The sequence below is a fragment of the Sardina pilchardus genome, chromosome 6 (assembly GCF_963854185.1).
Source record: "Sardina pilchardus chromosome 6, fSarPil1.1, whole genome shotgun sequence".
Lineage (NCBI taxonomy): Eukaryota > Metazoa > Chordata > Actinopteri > Clupeiformes > Clupeidae > Sardina > Sardina pilchardus.
In genome coordinates this window covers 12992294-13015301 of record NC_084999.1, presented here as the reverse complement: position 1 = coordinate 13015301, position 23008 = coordinate 12992294, and the positions used below count along the sequence as shown (strand labels likewise).

The 23008-nt window shown below is 42.6% G+C and overlaps 2 protein-coding genes across 2 annotated transcripts; one reads left to right on the top strand and one right to left on the bottom strand.

The window, feature by feature from the left end:
- Positions 1-1359: 1359 nt before the first annotated feature.
- Positions 1360-4810, top strand: LOC134082328 (palmitoyltransferase ZDHHC11-like). Its single transcript, XM_062537975.1, has 9 exons — positions 1360-1581; positions 2453-2628; positions 2783-2884; positions 3152-3276; positions 3393-3611; positions 3743-3858; positions 3963-4030; positions 4114-4177; positions 4610-4810. The coding sequence occupies exons 1-9, from the start codon at positions 1360-1362 to the stop codon at positions 4808-4810; spliced, it is 1293 nt and encodes a 430-aa protein (XP_062393959.1).
- A 747-nt stretch (positions 4811-5557) lies between these two features.
- LOC134082327 (uncharacterized) lies at positions 5558-6907 on the bottom strand. Its single transcript, XM_062537974.1, has 3 exons — positions 6750-6907; positions 6279-6650; positions 5558-6195 (listed from the first exon to the last, which is right to left on the bottom strand). The coding sequence occupies exons 2-3, from the start codon at positions 6589-6591 to the stop codon at positions 5558-5560; spliced, it is 951 nt and encodes a 316-aa protein (XP_062393958.1). The 5' UTR covers positions 6592-6650; positions 6750-6907.
- Between the last annotated feature and the right edge of the window lie 16101 nt (positions 6908-23008).

Genomic DNA, 23008 nt, shown 5'->3' with positions numbered 1-23008 from the left:
TCAACGTGAATTTAGGCTGTTGATGTACTAATTAATTTGTAGGCTATAAGCCATTACGGAGTAATCCCGTTTTTAAATTTCACTAGGCTTTCTACTTGTTCTCCAACTTCAGGTTGTATGCGCCCCAAAATAATGAACTAGGCTACTGCTCTTCCACTTGTTTGGTCTTTTGACTACATAGAAAACAAAACATTTGGCTACTTCCACATATTAATAACTTTAGGATAGCCGAAAAGCATGACTGAAACCTATCACTCTCTTAAAGTGACAGGCATTAAATGACAATAAAGATAGGCTAAATGTGAGTAGGCCTATGACAATTGTGTCAAAATCTAAAATCAATATGAAATAGTCAACTTACTATGTATTTTAGCTAATTACGCAGATCATAAATAATGTAAACTTAATATGAATTTCAAAATGTTTGAAATACAGACATGGAACCACCTTTTCACTGAGTGTGTTGGGGGCTTGTAATGTCTTTGTGATCTTTGTGGGGGGGCTCCCAAATCAAATCAAGAAAATATCAAAATTCTTGACTGATTATCAATGTCAAAACAATTGTGACACTACATTTCTTATCATGTATTTTTCATTGACTATGGCTCCTAACTGATAGCCTACATGAGATAGATAGGCCTAAATATATGGATGGATTGATGGATGGTTGTTTGGGTAGATAGCCTACTGTACAGAACATCTACACAGTATGATTCTGTAAATGACCTATTATTTTATTGGATGTGAGTTGTATCGGTCTACAACACCACTACAAATGACATTGGGAAAGCCATACTGGTAGGCCTATATTTTATTCACCTGGTTTAACAACTACCAGATGTTTATATGTAGTCTATGGTCTAGGCTATGGGCCCCGTGTGTCTGGCCTGCACTTAAAGATTGTGCTGATATCTTCGGCACCCATTTTTTTTTTTTTTTTGCGTGGCCCTCAAATAAGCCAAATGCACCCCCCCCCCCCCTCTTCAAAATCTCACTCCAGCCAAACACCCGAAGTTGGCAACCCTGCATCGTCGGTCATGCGCAAAGCTCACCATCACAGTGAGAGTAAGTAAGAAGCCTGAGATTTACGAGTTAATTTACAAGGCAACCGTATTACATTCTGCACGATAGAACGCCATCTCAAGGCATATCTCACGTGATTCTCTCGAACTTCAAGAAAATACTTCTGGTAAACTACTAGATCTTCCATCTGTTGAGCTTTTCAGCCTATTTGTGTTCATTTGTAGGCTACTCCTGCTGACTCTTAAGTAGGGACACATAGCCTACATTGAGGAACAAATGTATTAACTCTGGCTTTCACAGCTCACCCTTACCTCAACCCTTTACCTCCCTTCAGATATGAGGTGCTGCGATCAGCACCTGAGGCGTACCGAGCCGGCCCCCGGGAGCAGCTGCAATGAGCCGGTGATCCCTGCACCGCACTCGCGCCGCAACGGCTGGTCCGCGCGACCCACCACCCAGCAGCTGGTTTCCTACTTCACCTACATTTACTTGGTTGTTGTCGGATTTGGGATCTACATCCCACTGCTGCCCTCCCCATGGGACTCGTTGGCCTATGGTGTATCCTTTACTGTGTAATGTGAGTAGCCTAGATGCAGGGATGAGCTTTGAAAGCAACTAAGGATGTCTTAGGGTGGACAGGTGCGTGTGATTTGTTCCGCGTTCATCTTCCTGTTTTCACCATTGCATATGTAAAAGGGTAGGACAGCGTGTCGTGCAGAAATGTAACTGTTTATGTGGTCTAATCCTTCACCACTGTCAATCACCAACACTGGTCAGTTTTCTGTACATTTCAACACTCACTTGTAGTTTCTAAGCATCTCCATTTTGATTGGATTTGGCATTTCAACACGAAGGCTGGTAATGCTGGCTGCACCAAGCTATCAAAGTGCTGGCTTGTCTGCTCACAGTCCCTAAAGATCATCCTGACATCTGAATAGGAATGTTTTGTGTTGCACTCTCGGCCCATGGCGTTGGGAGCGTGCGGATGGCGTTGGCCGTGGCTGAGATGAGAGCAGAGGTCTGATCCGTGGCTGGCAGGGAGTCAGGGCAGCTGTGCTGGCTGTGCCTCCAGGAGCCTCGTTTTTCCGGACGGCCACCGCACACACAGCCCTGCTGTGGCATGCTGGGGGGTTGATAGGCTCTTGACGTCAGGGCTGTCAGTGTGCACACTAGCGCATTGGTGGGCACATGGGTGTTTCATGGAGAGCTGACTGCACTCTACACTCTATGAGGTTTTTGTAAGCAGCTGGGCCTTGCCTGTTTTCTTCTTCTTTCGTCTGATGTCAAATGTCAGACAATAATCAGAAGCTTATCTGTGATTCCCTTTTTAAAAAATAGGTGTGTTGATATACAGAATACTTAGTTTCTTACCTCTCTTTCCAATCACTCTCTTCCCAAGTGAATTTTACCTTGACGTCAATCTACACAGCATCTTGGATTTTTCTTTGTTCTTCACCTGGTTACCCACATTGCAGCTGTGTTGATAGACCCAGCAGAACCCATTGTGCGCGCTAGAAACTACGCCTCTACCTTGCCGACCTTTGACAAAAGCCAACATGCACATGTCATCCTTGACCTACACTGTAAAATCTGTGATATTGACGTGTGAGTGTACTGTCCTCATCAGATGTCTAGTTGAGAAATATTTTCAGACTTTCAAAGTGATTTATCTTCACAAAGATTGTGCCTGACCATGAATTATTCTCATCCCCATGATACTTCTGTGCTGTTTCTCTCCCCTTTGTGTTGCTATCTGCAGGGGACCTCGAGCTAAACACTGCAAGGCTTGCAACAAATGTGTTACAGACTTTGACCACCACTGCAAATATATGAATAATTGTGTGGGGAGGAGGAACTATTGGTAAGAGGAAACTTGGCTTTGAGTATAATGTGTTTCTTTGGTTGCCATCAGGGCACTTTCAGCACCAATGTTTTGTTCCTCTTCAGACATGTGGTCATGAGCAGTCTCTTTGTAATGACTGCATGCTCTGGGTTTTAATGTCACAGTGCTACAGTACCTACCTGCAACCGTCCTGTGACCTGTTCAAGGATGTGGTGTTGGATATTTGTATGGATTAGAATGTCTTCTTTTATCTAAATATATTAGTTTTAATGGTCCAACCTGCAGGTTTTTCTTTGTGGCCGTTGTGACTGCTGCTATTGGAATGTTTCTGCTGCTCCTCATTGTTTTGTTCATCATCGTTGAGCACTCTTTGAACCCGGCCATACTCCGCACCGCCCCTCAGTTTCAGGGTAAGAGCACTGGTCGAATGCTTTCTGAGCAAACATGCATTAGTTTGAATGCTCCATGGGTACAATAACGGCCTGACTGTTAGCTGGCTACATGCAAAAGGGATGTTCCCTTTCAGATTACTTTCACACGTGTCTGTCATGCGGCACAGTGCTATCTGTTCAGTCTGTACCTGTCTGTCCAGGTCTGAATAACTCGACATGGTTGGTGTTCCTCCCACTGGCTCCTGTGCACACCAGCTCCGCTGGACTCTTGGCAGTGAGCTGCTTCACCTTTTTACTGACGCTGGTTTTCTTGGTGGTTGTGATTCACCTGCTGGGATTTCATATATTTCTCTGTGAGTATGAAGAATAGGTTTTTTTGCAGGTGTATATGATAATCAGAAAGGAAAGACGGGACTGCCCTGAAGGCCACAAATGGCTGACGTGTTGCATAAATGGCTAACATTTTGTTTCTTTATGTGTACAGTGTCGAAGAAGCTTACCACATACGAGTACATCATGAAAAAGCGGCAAGAAGAGAAGGATCGTGATTTGGAATTGGGAGAGAAGCAATCCCGACCCACAAGTGCGGAATCAGCAAAGGTAAGACAGACTCCTCTCTGTTTTAGCTCCCTATAGCACAGTTGATTTGGTTGAGCAGGACATTTTGTTAGACTACATCGTTGCTCTGTGGGGTTTTTTTTCAGACACAGCCTTCTGTGGATGTATCTGTGGACTGTGAATCATCTTTGCCCAGTCAAGCCAGTCAAAGCAGGTGAGGCTTTAACTTAATGAGACCAACTGATCAGTTATGACTACAGAACATGTTATTGAGCTGCATTTGTGCCGTCTTTGTAGTATGGAGTACCAGGATGAAAGGAGGGAACTTGCCCTGCGTATCTCTATGGCGATGTGTGCAGAGGTACGGGCAATTTACTTTATTTCATGAAACATCTATTTTGAGATTGGACATTTGACATCTGTGCCAAAACTGTGTGCATTGTTTTTTTTGTGAAACATGTCATTGAACAAATTGATTTTAAGATTTGACATTGCATTTGACATGTCCCAAAACTGTGTGTATTGCAGCTGAAGCGTCTTGGTTCGATGACAGGAGCTCAATGGCACGAATGGTACAGAAACACGAGCCCATCCAAAGACATGACGCCAGGTGATTTTGAACACTTCACAAACTCAGAATCCAATCATTCATTGCATGGTGCACTGAAAGCTAGTTGTGTTAGTTGGTCCATATTATGATGCAAATGTTTGGGAGGATAAAAGACTGGTAGTTGTAAAATGCAATTCCTAGCATAATGGTACTACTTGTCTTGGCTTCAATTTTCTAACAAAGAATCTCATTTTAGGGGAGGATTTCGGTGAGTCCCTCAGCTGGACTGGACTACAGCAGGTGGTGGTGGATGGAGAGCAGAGCCGTGAGAAGTCTGCGGAAGCGGCTCCTATTATCCAGCATCCCCTGGCCAGCTCTGTCTTGGCATTTGAGCAGCAGCTGAGCATGGACACAAGGTCCGAGTCGGCCCTCTCCCAGCAGTGAGCGACTGGAAACCCTCTAGACCTGAACCCTAACGGTTATCTGACAATGGACACGACTAACGACGACGATTATGGATTATGGCCGACTGGAACTATATAAAAAAAATGTTTTTCTTTGATTGAAGTTTACACTGATCTTTTCATGCATGGACCTTGGCTGGAACAGTCTAGTGCCTTAATTTAACTTCACGATAAATGCATACTTGAATGTGCGAAAGTGTTATCACTTTTCATTTTTACCTTGAACTGTGGAATAATTAATGTCTTGACAGCAAGTAATGTGTCATAAGAGTATTGTGTATTTCACTCAGTGGTTAAAGGATTACATAATCTGCTGGTTGCATCTTCAGCAGTTGTATAACATGAAAGAAACAGACCCTGGTGACCCTGAGCCACAATAGTGAGACACTTCCACGTATTACAGGATGTGAAGAGAGCAGAGCAATTGCATGATATTTGTTCTTGTAAATAAGAGCCTCATGGAAGTGTACACATGCTATATCTAGGCCTAATTATAAATAATTAACATTAACATTATGTGAGGGCAGCAAGTTAATATAGTGGATGAAAAGAAAATATGTAGGCTATTTATTAGTAATTCTCTTATTCTCTGAGTTACTGAAAGAAGAGTCATTGTTTTATAATGGTAATTAATATAATATTTTATTTTTAAAATATAATCATACAAAAATAGCAATTCAATTCAATGTACAATATATTGGGGTTAACATTTTTTCAATCATCTTGACTAGCAGACAGTCAGAAAGCCCATCTGTATGGCCAAATCCCAGATGCCAGGAATGGCATCAAGTTTCTCGACAGCGTCCTCAGGAAGAACGACGCCCTCTGTGGCGTTGTCCCACCACGTCTTCTGCCGAGGCTCGTCCAAGGTCCTGTCACGGACACCTCCTGTCTGGAGCTCGTTGGGGCACCCTGACCCCTCCCTCGCTGGGACGTGCTCAGCCTTACGCTTGAGCCCTCTGTAGTAGGAGACCATGTCACGGTGGTACTCCATCATCTTCACACGCTCCGCTTGGTTGGAGTGGACTGTGCTCTTACAGTAGGTCGGGACTTCACCACCGGCCCCAGTGGGGAGACCTGCCGGAGCTGCAGGGGTAGACCGAGTGGGAACGACCCCCAGAGGGATGAATCCTCCCTGGGCGACACTGCCTGGCACCTGGGCTTGCATCGGCTTCATGTGTTGCTGACCATGAAGTGCTGCGGCAGGGCCGGTGCAGTTCCCCACAAAGGTAAGGGGTCCAGCCTCCTGCCTCAAAGCACTACTGGATGAGCTGATTGTGCCCACATGGGTCAGTCCACCAGTCTCCCGCTGATGAACAGCAGAGACGGACAGCAGCTCCTGCTCTCGTGTTGACATCCGCACAACTGAAGAGACACATTCATGTTAGCTACTCTAGTTGTCAGTTATTCAGATCAGCCACATTTAAAGGACATAGACTTCTTCTTACCTGCAGATGGGTAGGTATGTTTCATGATCTCACTGCCACAGGGCCGAGTGAGATGGAGTGGTGTCTTCTGGGCGGACGGAACACCACGGATGCCTGCACTCCCAGAGTCAGGGCCCTTTTGGGAATTCAGCAGGGCCAATAGCTGGTCCTGGGTGATGTTCGGAGCATGAGTGAAGTTCCCAACGAATGTCAGGTTCTCCTCCTTCCTCGCTGGAGCCACTGCTACAGGTCTGGGAGGAGCCACCCGGCTGCTCTTGACACCGTTGCCCACGAGAGTGAGGTGCTGAGGTGTTGAGGTGGGCAGCTTGGCCATACCATGCCACTCCTCCTGGACCACAGCACGCCTGTCTCCAGACTCCCTCCAATACTTACCTACAACATATATCAGAAATATTAACATAAATAAATATATCAACCATAATCAAGCTATTAGGCCTTACTATGAGACCACTGCAAATATGATATCCTTACTTGCAGAAAACCGTGTAGACCGCACATATTGATATTGCTGCTTTGATGGAGGTATCCAAAGGGGCACGGTGTTTCTGTTTTCCTCAACAGTGTTGACACAGGACAGGTTTCTCTGAAACAGAGGCTGATGTTCAGTCCCGATCCAGGATCCTGCAGGGTTGAATGTCCTTGGGTAGAAAGCCATTGAAGTTGAAAATCGTTTTGAAATCGCAGAGGTTAATCACAAGTGACTTGCCTTCAGCTTGTTCATGTAAGAAGTGGCAAGTTTGGCCCAAATTCTACTTTGCCCAACATTCTAACATTCTAAATTCTAAATTCTAATTCTAAATTCTAACATTCTAATGCAAACATCTTGGTTGCTTGGTGATTATAATGTCATCAAATAGAATGCTTCTAGCAGGAAGTGCATTCCATGACAACTGACAGATCAAGAACACTCACCTACACTTCGCACAAATGTTCACTTCATACACTGAGGGAAATACAGTTACTGTACATATATGTGGAAATGAGAGCGAGTTGTGTATTATTTGTGTGTGTGTGTGAGAGAGAGAGAGAGAGAGAGAGAGAGTGAAAGAGAGTGTATGTTATGGTTATGGTTATGGTTATGGTTATTTAGCAGACGCCTTTGTCCAAAGCGACATACAGACAAATAACAACACAAATTAATTTAACAGTGAACAATTAGCAAGGAGAATAGCAATACTATCAATAAAACAATCATTTAAGCACTAACCTAATGAGAAATAAAACAATGAAATGAGAATAGCAATCAAATAAGTCACTCAGTTAATTATATAATAACAATAACTATAGTGTTAAGACCCTGCTGGTCAGTCCTGGGGTTGCACCCTCTAGTCCAGTGTTTTTCAACCTTTTTTGAGCCAAGGCACACTTTTTTCATTGAAAAAATCCTGAGGCACACCACCAGCCGAAAATGTTAAATAAAATTAAATTTTATGGAAAATTAAAATAAATAAAAATCTGTTGCCCGCATTTATGATATCAAGTCATTCTTGTCAAAGTGTCTTGAATAGGAATCAAATGAACACAAAGAAAATTATTTCTATTCACTCTTTTTTAGACCACTTAGGTGAAATTGGATAATTTCCCACGGCACACCTAACAATGTGTCACGGCACACTAGTGTGCCACGGCACAGTGGTTGAAAAACACTGCTCTAGTCTAATGCCTGTGTGGGCTCTGCCCCTTGAATCTCTTTCCCTGATTTGCAGAGAAAGGACCCCATTGGTGTTTGGAGTAATGGGTGGTGCTATATAACGACGAAGGAGGAATGGACGCGTTCTCTCTGGCTCTCTGATCTTGGCTTTGCTCTCTGCTCATTCGCTTGGGCCTGCTCTCTGCGCTCCATGGCTGCTCCTCTGGAGAGAGCCGCAACCCGTTGCCAGCTTTGCACATAGACGTCGCGTTTTACACTCTTTGTTTGATCACCCCTAGACACTTTGCATTACACTTTTCTTTATCATATACTGACTTTACTCTTTTAATGTTTCAATAAATAGAATATATTTAAAACCTTTAGCTACAGTGTGGTCCCCATCTTTAATGTCACGGCTACCTTGAGCCCGGTGGTTGTGACAATGTACATATATGTGGAAATGAGAGCGAGTTGTGTATTATTTGTGTGTGTGTGTGAGAGAGAGAGAGAGAGAGTGTGAAAGAGAGTGTATGTGTGTGTGTGTGTGTGTGTTTGTGTCTGTCTGTTTGGAGGGCACAGGATCGTGGTCTAATTTTTTCTCTTTGATTTTGCACTTGAAACTGGTGACGCAGGTGCCTTTTCAAGCCCCCATCCCATCCTTCTATTGGACTACAAGTAGCGTCCTTTTCATTGGCTGTACAGAAGATTTGTGGGTGGGGCTTAAGGCTGTGGGTGGGACTGCTATCTCTAGGGGCTTCACATGCACTGAGACATAGTTTATTTTTACCTCCGCCAAGGAGGTTATGTTTTCATCGGGGACCGGCGTTTGACTGTCTGTTTGTTTGTTTGTCTGTCTGTCTGTTAGCAATATAACTCAAAAAGTAATGGATGGATTTTGATGAAATTTTCAGGGAAGGTCAGACATGACCCTAGGAAGAAACGATTAAATTGGGAGTGATCCGTAACATCGTCTGGATTCCGGAGCCATTAATGTGTTTCGCTTAGTGGTGTAATGGCATGGTATGGCCACGTGGTGGCGATCGGAATAGTTTAGGTTCAAATGTATGACAACGAGGTCTGCGCTCTTTGAGTGCTTTTCTAGTTTGACATTGTATCATATCATATCATATCAACCTACACACTGATGAAGCTGTAAAATCATGACATCCACATTATTAAATACTTCTGTGTCCATCATCTAGGTCAGGGACTCTGTTTCGGAGCCCTCTGTGCAGGATCTCCAGAACTTGGTGTCAAATCAGGTGGCAGAGTTACAGAGCCAAGGCCAGCTCACAGCGCCAGCCCTGGCTCAGCTGTACCAAACTGTGTCCAATATCTTGAATGAAGGTTCCAATGAGGCGGACAAGAGTGCAAGAGAAGAGGTACCAGTGTCCATCATTAAACGCTTAAAGCTGCCGTCGGCAAGCCTTCAAAATTCCGAGTCTAAAGTCGGAAAATTCAAACTGATACAACTTTCAGGTCCCTCCCCCAACCTCTCCAAGCTCCAAACTGCCCCCCAAACCCCTCCCCCTCTGTAGACGAGGTTGTTTACGTGAGCAGCAGAGTAGCAGCGGTTGGATAGCAGCTTGCACAAGGTGTGACTGACAGGTAGCGATTCCTCCCCCCTAACGTGATTGCTTAAACAAAATAGGGAGCGCTCGATTTTTGAGAGCACGATTACAGGCTTTAGAGGGAGCTAGAGAATTCGGAATTTTTCCTAAACAGCCTATTCAATATTCTACCTCCAGAATCCCATGACAGTTCAAGCTAATATGACTAAAAAAATGATGCCGACGGCAGCTTTAAAGCGATTATGGGCTCTATTTTAGCCATTGGAAACACATGGTCATGGATGCACATTTTAGGGGTATTTAAGGTTGTGATTTTTGTTTATTAATCACTCATGGGGAGACCATGTATCGAGCAGGCTTGTGCAATTCTGAATTTTAGAATTGGCCTCCATTCAATTTCAATTCATGAATTGGAATTTGAATTGAATTGGCCCCACCCCACAGGAAGTTGAATTGGAATTGGAATTGGAATGACAGGAAGTGGAATTTAATTCATGGCAATTCAAAACAATTCCAGTCACATAACAGGAAGAATGTATTGAATCTCACATACATTCAGTTTTGGGAAGGTTACTTTGGAAATGTAATTGATCAAGTTGTGTGTTACTTGCGATCATATCTGACATATTTTGTGAAACTTCATTGTTAAACACTACCCTAAAGTATGTATATGAATTTCTTTGAATTCTACTTCCTTTAATTCAAATTCGAATTGTAATTCTGCATCCTGTTTTTGACCTTAATTCAAATTCAATTCAAACTCAAGAATTGATATAGAATTTAGGAGTCATTCTCAATTCAATTCTGAATTTTGCACAAGCCAGGTATCTAGCACAGGGATTTCACTAAACCTTGCATTACTAAAACTGGTTTGTTACAGTTTGTCTTCAGCTGTGCTTTATATGCGCCTCTCACTTTGGACCAGGTTTTTCTTGGTCAGTGGCATAAAGAGAATTATTTGAGAATGGCACTGTTGTCCATGATTAGTATGTTTTCCTTTCAGCTCAGAGAGCAGATGGCCACCAATATGTCTGTGGCAATAGACAGCACCCCCATGTGGAGCCTAGAAGAGGTGCAGGCAGTTGCCAGTGCTGCGGCCGAACTCACTAATAGTCCGTGAGCCAGAGGGGTTGGTCGTTACCGAAAAAGTGGCAAAGGCTACCATACCTTTTCTGAAAGCCTGGAATCTCAGCTTTTCAATGATGTATGATGGCCATCTGACAAAAGTAGCTGTTTTGAGTTATGATGCATAATGTAAACTAAGGTTGAAGAAATAATGCGTATAAATCAAGCAGAACACTGAAATATTTTATTTTGTTATGTTTGGTATCATTTTAAAGGGGAGACTCTGAGCTTTCATTTAAATCCTTTTGTGAACATTTTGGATAAGTACAGCCAACCCTGGAGCTCTTCAAACCTTTAATCACACACATTTTCCTGCCATTTCCCTGCCATCTTTTGTCTTTTAATCCTGTGCCACCTGGGAGCACCAGAGAAACAAAATCCAAACACTGAAATACTGGCATGACCCTAAGGATTCAGAAAATGTATCATTTACCCATATTATCTGATTTGGAGGGGATGATTTTCCGTCTTATATCAGACATGGCGTTTTTTCAAAGACATAAACAGTAGTGTACTATTACCCTTAAGGTTAATTTGTTGATATGTCGAGTTGAAAATCTGAGGTAAATATATTTGAAATAATAATTATTGATACAGATAATTTTGAAAAAGTTGTTATACAGTGCAACACACTGACATGAGGAGTGACACAGTCCCTCTTGCATGAGCAGGACAGAAACTCAAGTACTGCTTGTGGACCAATGGAGACATGAACCAGTCTATGGAGAGCTGTAAGTCACCATCTTGGTCCAGTCTAGACCACCCATGCTCAACTGGGGAAGGAACTTCAGGGTTGTTCTCGAGGCATCTTCTCCAGATAGCACCTTGATAGTTAGCTCTGAGACCGTGCTTCCTGAGAGAATCCGAGCATGGAGTTAACTGCCAGGATTCTACGCCTTTCTTTGCACAAAAAAAGTGCATACTTCATTTCATTGATGTTGGTGATTCTGGACTTGGAGCTGTACATTTGACATGTGAACTCCTTTAAGGATGCATACAACTCAGGTGTCATTGCCCAGTCTGCCCCAACCTTCTGAAAGGTCTCACAGAAGTTTTCATTCTTCTGAAAAAGTTTTAGGGCTGACACTTGGCCTGCAAATGCACTTACAGTATCGCAGCCTGTATATACGTGTATTTTCTTGCCTGAGAACAAGGCATTCATTTTTTAATGTAAATTCCAAGAAAGTGGGGACCTGATATAAATGATATGTGATGGATATGTATTAAGGACCTTTTTAACTATCTAAAAATGCTGAGAATGCTGAATAACAACTTTTTCAAAATGATCTGTATCAATAATTATTATCTAAAATATATTTACCTCAGACTTTCAACTCGACATATCAACATAAGCATAATTATCTTGCCACTTTGCTGGCCGTACACAGCGAAATAACCGGAAGTAGAGCGGACGCCGCCTGCAGAGATGGAAAACTCCAGCTTCAGAAAGTAAAAATCCAGCCATGTATTGGTGCACTTAACACAGGTGATCTCATTAATTAGCTGCTGTAGCTGAAGACTTGTGGTAATTAGAATCAGCTGGTTTAAGTGAATGGTTGGCATAGATATGATATGTGGTAGGACTTTTTTCTGAAGCTGGACTTTTCTACCTCTGCATGTCTGAGTGTACTAATAAGTAAACTTGTACGTTTCTTTATATGTGATGCATTGGGTTAGCTCTGGATGATGATGTGCTTTGTGTAAAGGCTCTTTTTCTGTATTTCCTAGTGCCACAAGATGATTGGCAGCAAGAGTCAACCAGTGATGAAGGGATGCGCTCAACTGAATACAAGGTAACACACCGGCACAGAACAGAGTCTATTAAACAACTTTAATTGCTTACAAAGTTGTCACACAGACACTCGGTGCGGTTACATGACCAGTCCAGTCTAGTCATCTAGTCTATTCTGCAATCTGACTAGTTGTCTTACTTAGTCTAAAACTACATACAGTCAAGTTAGTTAGTAGTAGTTAGCTAGCAGGTCTCTTTAGATTAAAGACAATATTTCTACTATTAATTAGTACTATAATATGTATTCTGCCTGTTTCGGTTTTAATATGGGTAGGAAGAAAAGTGTCTCTCTCTCTCTCTCTCTCTCTCTCTCTGTTTTTTGATGTAGGCTAGGCTGTGCAGGGTACAAAAAGGCTGCCCTCATTCATACGGTCATTCTGACTGAATCTGATATGATCTGATACTGATTACCTGAAAATCATTTATCTTTGTTTTAACCGTTTTAATCTTTGTGTTTCAAGTGTCTGGGAACACAAACATGCAGCAGAGTCGTGAAACCCCTCAATCCCGTCCAGGCCTTCCAAACAGGACTCCTCTAAGTAAGACATATTTTGGTGTATGATGTGTTTTATGTGTCTATACTTCTTAAGGGCCGTTCACACCAAGAACGATAACGATAACCATAACGATAAAAGCGTCCACACAGGCCAACGATAAGAAAAGTCGGTCATGTTAATGAATGTGATGGCTAGAATATTATGGGTTCTGATTGGCTGTTAGTTTTCTATCGTTCTCAAAATCGCTCTGAAAGTGATCAACAACGATATCGTTCTTCATGTCGTTATAGTTATATTTTGTGTGAACGTTGTCATTCATATTAACGAGAGCGATATTTATTTATAGTTATCGTTATCGTTCTTGGTGTGAACGGGCCTTTAGTCTGTGTTATGGTAGGCTAGAGGCTGACACAGATGGGACTTCGTAGTCACTAGAGTAGCTGGCAGCCTGTTTTGTTTTTAATTTGGGTAGGAAGAAAAGTGTGTGTGTCTGTCTCTCTCTCTCTGCCGGTTCTTTGATGTAGGCTAGGCTGTGCAAAAAGGCTGCCCTCATTCATACAGTCATTCTGACTGAATCTGATATGATCTAATACTAATTACCTGAAATAATCAATCTTTGTTTTAATCTTTGTGTTTCAAGTATCTGTGAACACACACACAGCATGGTTGTGAAACCCTTCAATCCCATCCAGGCCTTCCACACAGGACCCCTCTAAGTAAGACATATTTTGGTATATGATGTGTTTTTATGTGTCTATACTGTGTTATGGTAGGCTAGAGGCTGAGACGCACTTGGTAGTCACTTTTGGTCTCTCACTCACACTCACACTCACACACACACACACACACACACACACACAATACGTATTTAATTACTTTAGTGTATTTTGTAATTTGTATTTTGCAGGATTGGAAAAAATCAAATGTACTTTGTAACAAAATACTTAAATACTTAACAAAAATCTCATCATTTCCCCCCTATATATAGCCTCTTACCTAGTATAAACATGACAATATGCTAGGCTTATCATAGTCTGGGAGCCAAAGGTCAGAATCTTTAGGACATGAACCCCATGACATGAGGATTTATGTCAGGTATCAACTAAGGTGTCCTGATCTGCAGAAATAATGGAGGAGACTGAGGCAAAAACCTCCCCAATGCGGAACAGTCTCGAGTTTTCACCTCCCAGTTAATTAATTCTGTATATTGAGACACCTTACAGGATGTTACTTTATTTGTCCCCCGTGTTGCCAGTCATGTATGAAGGCAAAAGGCATGCATTTATAGCACTAAAAGGGAAATGCATTTCAATTTAAAAAGGCTAACCTGTTCAATCTGTTGTACTACTTTAATTGAATACGGAAAATGATGGTGGGTAGTTTGCTTCGTTGATTCCACTGTTGCAAAGCCTGCTGTTGTCAGTTCAATCATCGTTTATATTGATATGGGATGCTGATTACATTTTTTTACTAGATCTACTTCATGGGTAGCCTGGCTCCGCCTTCTTACGTACTTCCGTTCAGTTTTCATTTCACTCCACTACGTACAGTAGTCTGGGTCTGCGGTATATTCACAGGTTTTCTCAAGACAAAAATGTGCAGGTCCAATCAGCGAACAGAGGGAGTAGCTGAGAACGATGAAGTTGAGGTCGCTAGTTTGAGCATGTCACCTCACGACCAAACGTTTATCGATTGGTTATGGCAGATCTGAGAGGCTCTGGGCAGAGTATCCGCATTCAAGGAAATTCATGCTTGGCAATGGAAAGTGTCCAGACTCTCTGTACATTATGAATGTACGAGAGTATGGTAGGACCAGGCTACTTCAGCCCAAAGTAAAGAATTTTGGCCTCTGTCCGCCAATAAAAAACTATTATTTCTTGTAGTTTATTGGAAAAGATGGTATACCATGATTATGGGGGTATTTTTTTATTTTCTAATTACGAATTACTTGTATTTTAATTAAATACATTTTTCACATCCGTATTTTGTATTTTATTTTGTTACATTTTCTACCCCAGTATTTGTATTTTGTAACAAAATAGTTTTTGATGTATTTGTGCCCACCTCTGACCCTCACATCTGCTGTGTAGTGGGGATGCCAGGGCCTTTTTTTTGTCCTAAACTTTCGTTTTAATTGAGCATTTACTTCCTGTTGGATTACACTCATGTTATTTGACTTGATTCTGGCAAGTGGTGAGTGTGGCAAGGCAGTAGACAAGTGGCACAAGAGGGTAAGTGAGTCACACTGGAAGTAAGCAAGTGGAAGGGGACAGTGGCGCAGGACTGTAGGCAAGTGGCATGGGGGTCATTTGTTTCCTCTATGTAGAGGAGTTTCAGTCAAGCCGAGGTGAAGCCGTGCCGGTGCAGTGGTACTGCACCAGTCAGCATCTCAGGGTGAGCTAGCCTTTGGCTGCCCCTCTTTCTCTCTCTCTCTCTCTCTCTCTCTCTCTCTCTCTCTCTCTCTCCCCTCCTTCTTTTTTAATTCATGAGATACAGTGAAGGAGGACTGGAAAAAAGGAAAGAAAATAAATACCCATCGTCTTCCTTTTAAATGCCATTTTGAGATTATTTCTGGCGTGGAATGCCAGACTGACAGGCTACAAGCTGCAGTGCATGCATTCGGAGTTTGCCGTTCTCCTGCGGCATGCCATACCACACGTAGGGCAGGACACGTTTTATGTATAGCCAAATGCGGGGGAACAGTATGAATTCCTGCAGGCTGGACCTTGTCGTTAGCACAGGGAGCCTTTCCTCTCCCCCTCCAAAACCAGCATCTGTTGTGGTGAGTGCTGAAATAGCAGCAGTGTGTGTTTTTTTGCGTGCTCAAACTGTTGCAGCGTGACGCCAAATTGCATCAAATGATTTGGGTAAATAAAAGACTCCACTCTGCCTGTGGTCAGGCCAGGGCGCTTGAGCCAGGCCATGCTGCTCAGAACACAAAAACTGCCTCGACTCCTTTAACTTGCTTAAGCGCTCAGATATGTACGTGCTTCCCGAGCAGCTAGCGCACAAGAACTCAAAGACCTCTGGAGTCGTGGTTCCAAATCCAGAGTGTGCATTTCTGTCAAAACCACATTGAATGTCATAGGGGTTTAACTACCTTGTCATCTCACATGTGGGATGTTTGAAGTTCAGTTTCATACCTACAGCGATATATATATCACCTCATAGTAGATAGTACTTCTAGGGAGGTATTAGTGAATCATCAGGAGATAGATTATCCAAATTTGAATCAGCTCTTCAGTGTCTGAAAATAAGCAAGACAGAAGTTACAAAAAATGTATCCTCTCTTAACCTCTCAGATGCAGCTTTAGAGCTTACACAAGAGAATATTTGTGTTCTCTTTTTCTCTCTTAAAGCAAAGTTGGAAAATGTACCTTTGCCAGATTCATTCAGCACAGAAAAATCTTTCTTCTGTGACCCAGATTGGTGTCATAAGGCTCCAGAGAGGTGTCTATTTTTGCCTTCCCTCCTTTTCATAGTAAACAAACCTTGTGTTTTACGCACGTCTGACCACCATGTGTGCCGGACAACAACCCAATTAGACCAAATTAGCACCTCGACCTACTAGAGCCTAAAGAGAGGTTGGTGTCTGAGTCATCCCAAAAAAAGGGCTACAAACAAATCAGAAAATAGGCTAATTGGCAAAGACTGTTAGACACAAAAACACAGAATAGAAAGTCATGCAACTTGTATAGTGGGAAATGTCTACTCGGGTTGCTGTTGTCCAACCGGCTACACTGTAAAGAGATACAGACATTGCAAGGATGACCTCAGTTATTTTTGGGTAACTCTCGTCCGTGACCTCTGAGGTCAACCTCCCTTGGGGAGTCTGGAGTAATATGTTTTTCCTTTATCATGACAGCTCTTTTATTTTTCATTTTATGTAATCCGTCACGAATATCCTGTTTATCCTGTTTAAGTGTAAATAATGGTAAGACTTTGTCCACGACAGACTTGTTGCTCTCATGCTCAGTGTTTGTGTGTTTGTGATCTGTGTCCGGCATCGCGAATAAAGCTTTTTACTCTGCCGGACGGTCGGCTTGCACTGTGCGTTACGTTTTGTCTGGATAAATGCTTAATTTTCACCACACACATACACTGTTCTATCACAAACAGAAACATAACATGCGGATATGACTTTGGATCTGTGTGTGTGTGTGTGTGTGTGTGTGTGTGTGTGTGTGTGTGTGTGTGTGTGTGTGTGTGTGTGTGTGTGTGTGTGTGTGTGTGTGTGTGTGTGTGTGTGTGTGTGTGTGTGTGTGTGTGTGTGTGTGTGTGTACTGTATATGCTTCAGGTCTGCCAGCTCTTTCTCTTAGGAATCAATCCAAAGAAGGCATACTATAATTTGAGGAATGACTAATGTTGTCTTAAGTCTTGATTTTCTGGCAGCGCTTTTTCATTAGTGGCACACCACAAGATTGCACACCGTGTATAATGGCCAGCCTCAGCCACTGTGCTGCTCTACCCTCTCAGCATGAGTAAGCACACTTCTCCGCTTCAGCTTTTGCCACTTTTGGTATGTCAAGACAAATACTAAGTAGCAGGAGTGACGGTTAGTGTGTTATAACAAATTATAATTATATTGTTATAACATTACATTCATTTCATTGCATTACATTAATGAATGTAGTTGGTATTAAAGGTGTTGGTAATTAACAACACATTATTTTAATCTTCAATGAAAGTTTTTATGAACAGATGTAAACGGGGTGGAGTGGGACATGACCGTGAGATTTCAGGCTTCAGTGGAACGTTGATGGGAGTGTGGCCCAACTTTGCCTGATTACGATTTTAGGGGGGGAATTAGGGGGTACTTAAAAACATGTCATAGCCGAAATATCGTTTTGTCTGTACCCATCTCGTATACCTGCATGTCAGAGCATCATAGCTGTTACCATGTTTTTACCAGGTCTGTGGGGATGGGCTGTATAGGGAGTGAGAGCGAGGGGGGCTTCGAGAGCTCAGTGCAGGCTGCACAGGAGGGCACAGTAATACAGACGGCAACATCATGCCTTTTTTAAGCTCACAGTAATCAGACCGGTCTCACAACGTTTCTGACCAAATGGGAGTTTTCCCAATTCTGCGGATTACCACTCTACCACTGGATCTAAATCAAAGTGACATTTTCTACCGTTTGGGAGGATCTCATTGGGATGATTGACAGCTTTCAGGCACCCCACTTCCACATTCTTAGAACCTGCTTTGCCGATCTACACCGTCAAGCACCATGACATACCAAAGCATCCCACAGCCTTTCCTTCTCTCCTCAGTTTCACAGGTAGTTCATTTCCCCCTCATGTACAGGTAGTGCAGTGGGCCGGGCTGGCATCAGACATATGGACAGATTCCCAGGGCCGCGGCCATCTACGCCTGGTCTTCAATCAGCCAAAGAGAACACATGTAACTCCACCTGTGATAGTTTGAGGTCTTTCAAGAAGGATCTAAAGGCATATAGGCTGAACTAAGTGGCTCTTATGACTTATGGTATATTATGGCATTTGTTGATATTCATAAGGCTATTGAACACTAATATTGCATTGTCATGATTGTTTATTATTGCTATTTTCCTCAATGTACTGTAGTCTTACCAACATATTAAAACTGCTCACTGTTCAGTTTTAAATATTTTACTGTTTTGATTTTTTAAGTTGCGTGTAAGTAGCTTTGGCCAAAAGAGTCCGCTAAATCATATACCTGTAACCATAACCATAACCATATACCAAGCACAAAGCATTCTTTCTATTTGAGTTTTTGCCTATACTGAAAGACTGTCAAGACACTTCAAGATGTTCAAATTTCACTGCAATACAACCATAGATGTACATTGCATTTTTGTAGGCATAACTTTAATATTGATGAAAGTGCATGGTGTGTTTCTGCTATAACCGCTTTACTAAATATAACCTGCTGGTGGTGTCACTTTAGAAATAACAGTCCTCCAGTTCAGTAAACTACATGGAAGGTACAATTATGATGTATCCAGGGATTTGCAGGATAGTCTGCTGAATCTTCGCAAACACATATTTGTGTACTACTTGAATGCTGAGCAGCACATCTCTGCAAACAGGCTTGTTAGTCCAGACCTCTGGATCCCTAGCCTGGCAAGCCAAACTATACAGAAAATATGTTTTGCCGCTAGGGTGCGTCTAGATTTCTAGGCTACTGGATCCCAGTACTAAGAATACTCCTTGAAGGGAGCATGATATCACTTTGCAAACCTTCCATATCTGTCTATTTAATATATTACTTCATCAGGACACTGGCTCTGTTGATGTTGTTTTGTTTGAGAGCAACAGCTTTCGTCTGCCTCCGAAAACAAGCCATAACTTGCAAACAGTCAACATGTCAACTATGCTGACCTGCCTGTTACATCTCATAGACCAAACAGGCCTACTGTATCAGACATGCACTCAACAAGTCACAGCTGAACTTGTGAAGCGGTACAAAGAGGAGACAGGTCTCTGACATCATCAATGCATGCCTAGATCATGCAATGTTGCAGCCAGGGCAACCACATAACCGGTTCCATGTAATCTGATTGAAGGATTAAAATTATCAAGAAACTTGAGGTTGGCATGAAGGAACGTGTACCCTGCAACCTGCAAGTTACTCATCTTGCACTGGATCAACTTCCTGAATCTCAATATTATGATCTAAGATATAATACTTAAGCAATAAGCCCCGAAAGGCCGTTCTGTATCGTGAATATAGCACAGCTGAGGGGTGTTGTTGTTAGGCATGAAGCAAGCAAAGTGAAGAATACCAGCAAAGAATGTAAATTGAAATGTAGCTTTTGGTTTGTATACTACATGGCAACAACTACAAGCATACTTGATATGCTTCAACAGCAGTAAAGGTCAACTTCCTCAATGAAAAGAAAAAGAACCCTTAAGCATATAGCATATGACTCTGCTTCAGCAAACGAGGCGTCGTTCACCCATCCTATGGCTGTAGTGATCATCTCTGCACACAGCCTGACAGAACATCAAATGTCACTTCAGTGTCCGTCTGAGTTAATGTCAGTTATGTGTGTGTGTGTGTGTGTGTGTCTGTCTGTCTGTCTGTCTGTCTGTGTGTCTGTGTGTGTCTGTGTCTGTGTCTGTTCGTACACTGTTCGTAAAGATTTCTTAAGGCAAAGAGAGGCCTGGGTTTCTTGCCATGGCATCCCCTTTAATAGGTACTTGAATACCAAGGGCTTTTCGGATGGAAACAGGGTTTTCCTGAAAAGCCATCAAGGATACTCAAGTACACACACACACAGACACACACACTTCAGCATCTGAGCTAGCGGGGAATGGCACAGACCGCTAATTCTGCCCGGTGAGATAGTAGTCATTACTGTGTGATTGAATGTGACACGGGTAGCCTGCAGAAATGTCACCCTGCTGGGCTGTTTCTCTGTCTCTGTAGCCTGTGTGTCAATATGCCTTTAAGAGGGCCACGTACAGACTGAACGTTTTGTCTCTCGTCCCCCACATATGCAAATGCCTGCTCTCTCTGCTTGCAGAATGCCAGAATGCTATTAGAATTCTTTCAAATGGGCACAGGAACTGAAATTAATCATTAGAATGCATTATCAGGATGTGGCCAAATGTTTGAAATCAGATTTATCAGTTAGATAAATGAGGCAAAACCTAACCACGCAACTTTATTGCTGTTATGAATGTTTAGAGTGGGCCTAGAGTGTGTGTGTGTGTGTGCGTGCATGCGTTCGTGCGTGCGTGCGTGCGTGCGTGTGAGAGAGAGAGAGAGTGTGTATGTGTCTGTATGTGTGTGTGTGTGTGTGTATGTGTGTGTGTGTGTGTGTGTGTGTGTCTGTGTCTGTGTCTGTGTCTGTCTGTGTTTGTTGTCGCCGTAACACAATGTAACTGTCAGTGCTTGTCGGTGTATCTGTAAAATGTTCAACATTTTACCAACAGGTGGTGCTCTCTTCCCATTCAATTCTGCTTACATTAAGAAACAACGCTGAGGTGGACCTCCCTGGCAAATAATCACCTTTAAAACATTTCTTACACATTAATGTTATGACTTTCTTTGTGTCCGTAAATGTACTGTGTGTATTAGCATGTATCTATCATTCATGTGGTAATGATATTGGTACCACCAGGAATCTCCGTCACGGTACACATCATTTTGGAGAATACAATATATCACTTAACTAAGACATAATATCATAATATAGAGCTTACACATTACATCTGCAGATATAGATATCAACATACCACAGTATTTATTAAACAGTTACAAATTACTTAGACAGCTACGTCCTCTTATTCCTTTTGAAGTTCCTCGATTATTTTCTTGATTGCGGCCCCAGTAGACCCGCGGTGCGACCCATAACTCTTGCCTACTAATGATGAAAGGTGTGCACCCTCAGCATTTCTGCACGGCCACATCTGGCCTTGGGAGTCATGGGGAAGAAAAAAAAATGGCGCTTTGAAGTTCAAAGAGGGAGGTAGAAGCATACCATGAACATTACTGTATACACCATCATTTATATCCTCACAATTTGGCCGCCTAAAGCAGGGCACTTTTCATATCATTAAATGTATATTCATCTACATTCGAGATTCAAGATACATTGCTGCAAAAGTTTTCTCTATGAAGTGTCATTACTGTTTTAGGAGAGTGGCTGCAGTTCCCCTAAGTACCACAAGAGGCTCTTTTTTTTCAGAAAGAAGCACACACGTCTACAGTCTCCAATGAACCATGACTTCTCTCTCAAGGCCAACTTGAGACTTGTGCATCTCACATTCAGTGTCCTTCATTGTATCACCTATTACATCAACTTTTGTGTTGAAAGGGTTCATTAGCATTTACAATACAAGGCACCGGAAATAATGAAACTCACAAAGAAGAATTAGTTGTAAACATTTGAATTATGTCTCCTCTCAGCAACTGAAACAAAAAGGAAAAAAAACACTAAACCAGTAAAACCGTGCCTTAAAGTTACACATGCACCTACAGTAACAGGATTCTGTCACCTGCACTTAACATTGGGCCAGAGTCTTTCTAGGGACTTTGTCTGAGCAGGTAACAGTGCTACTCCTTGACACAACCAAAATATTGTTTTATTTTAATGACCTTTTCCTCTTCCGTATCCAGATACAGTGTAATGTGAGGTATCCATCAACAACATTATGTTTATGAACATGACTACCTCCACTCTGGTTATTCAGACAGACACCCACACAGGTAGTCAAGAAGTTAGTCTAAAGCTGTTTGAAAAGCATGTCGACAACCGTATATTTAAGTCGTCTGACACACAAATCACTCTCTCTGCCACATGTGGTCTGGCTGTGTAAAGCTGTTCCAGCGTGTACCTTAACATGCTCGTGCTCTGAATCACACTGAGAGCGCTTTCATATATAATTCACCGGGCCAGAAATTCCTTTTCTATGTATTATTAAGTGCCGTGCATAACCTGTCATTTAAGGGCCGGGTGTCAACGCTGAGAGCTTTATGGTGAGTTTGTGTCCTCATAAAAGGGAACAAGCTCAGGAACAGGATAAACAAATGCATGGGAACCACTCACAGGAAACGCGCTGTGTATCCTTTTTGCTTGCTCACACACACACACACACACAACGCACACACACACACGCACACACTTGGTCGCACACACGCACACACACACACACACACACACACACACACACACACACACACACACACACACACACACACACACACACACACACACACACACACACACACACACACACACACACACACACACACACACATATATATATATACACACACACACACACTCACATGCTGGATGGTGTGAAGTTTTGTAAAAGTAAGTCTGCGTTGGGGGCAAAGCTGTAATTACAATCATGGATGATTTTTTGCTCTCATTTTCCCCCTGCCAGTGAAAACACTGGCCCAATCTGGGGACAAAACAAAACAGCAAAAAGAAAACCAAAAACATTACAATGAAACGCAATCCAAAATAGAATACTGTCGTGAGCCCCTTCACCCAGGCCCTCCCACAATGCAACAGAGGACCCGAGCAAGTGGCCGCCAATCAGGATCCGGAACGGCGATGTTTTCACTCAAACCGCCGAGGAGGCCCAGCCCATGAGAACAGCCAGTGTCATGGTGA

Excerpts from the sequence above, each read along its gene's own strand:
- LOC134082328 (XM_062537975.1), top strand. The coding sequence starts at position 1,360 with ATGAGGTGCTGCGATCAGCACCTGAGGCGTACCGAGCCGGCCCCCGGG. Across the intron at positions 1,582-2,452 it reads GGGACTCGTTGGCCTATGGT|CATCTTGGATTTTTCTTTGT; the intron begins GTATCCTTTACT and ends CAATCTACACAG. Across the intron at positions 2,885-3,151 it reads GTGGGGAGGAGGAACTATTG|GTTTTTCTTTGTGGCCGTTG; the intron begins GTAAGAGGAAAC and ends TCCAACCTGCAG.
- LOC134082327 (XM_062537974.1), bottom strand. The coding sequence starts at position 6,591 with ATGGCCAAGCTGCCCACCTCAACACCTCAGCACCTCACTCTCGTGGGC. Across the intron at positions 6,196-6,278 it reads ACATACCTACCCATCTGCAG|TTGTGCGGATGTCAACACGA; the intron begins GTAAGAAGAAGT and ends GTGTCTCTTCAG.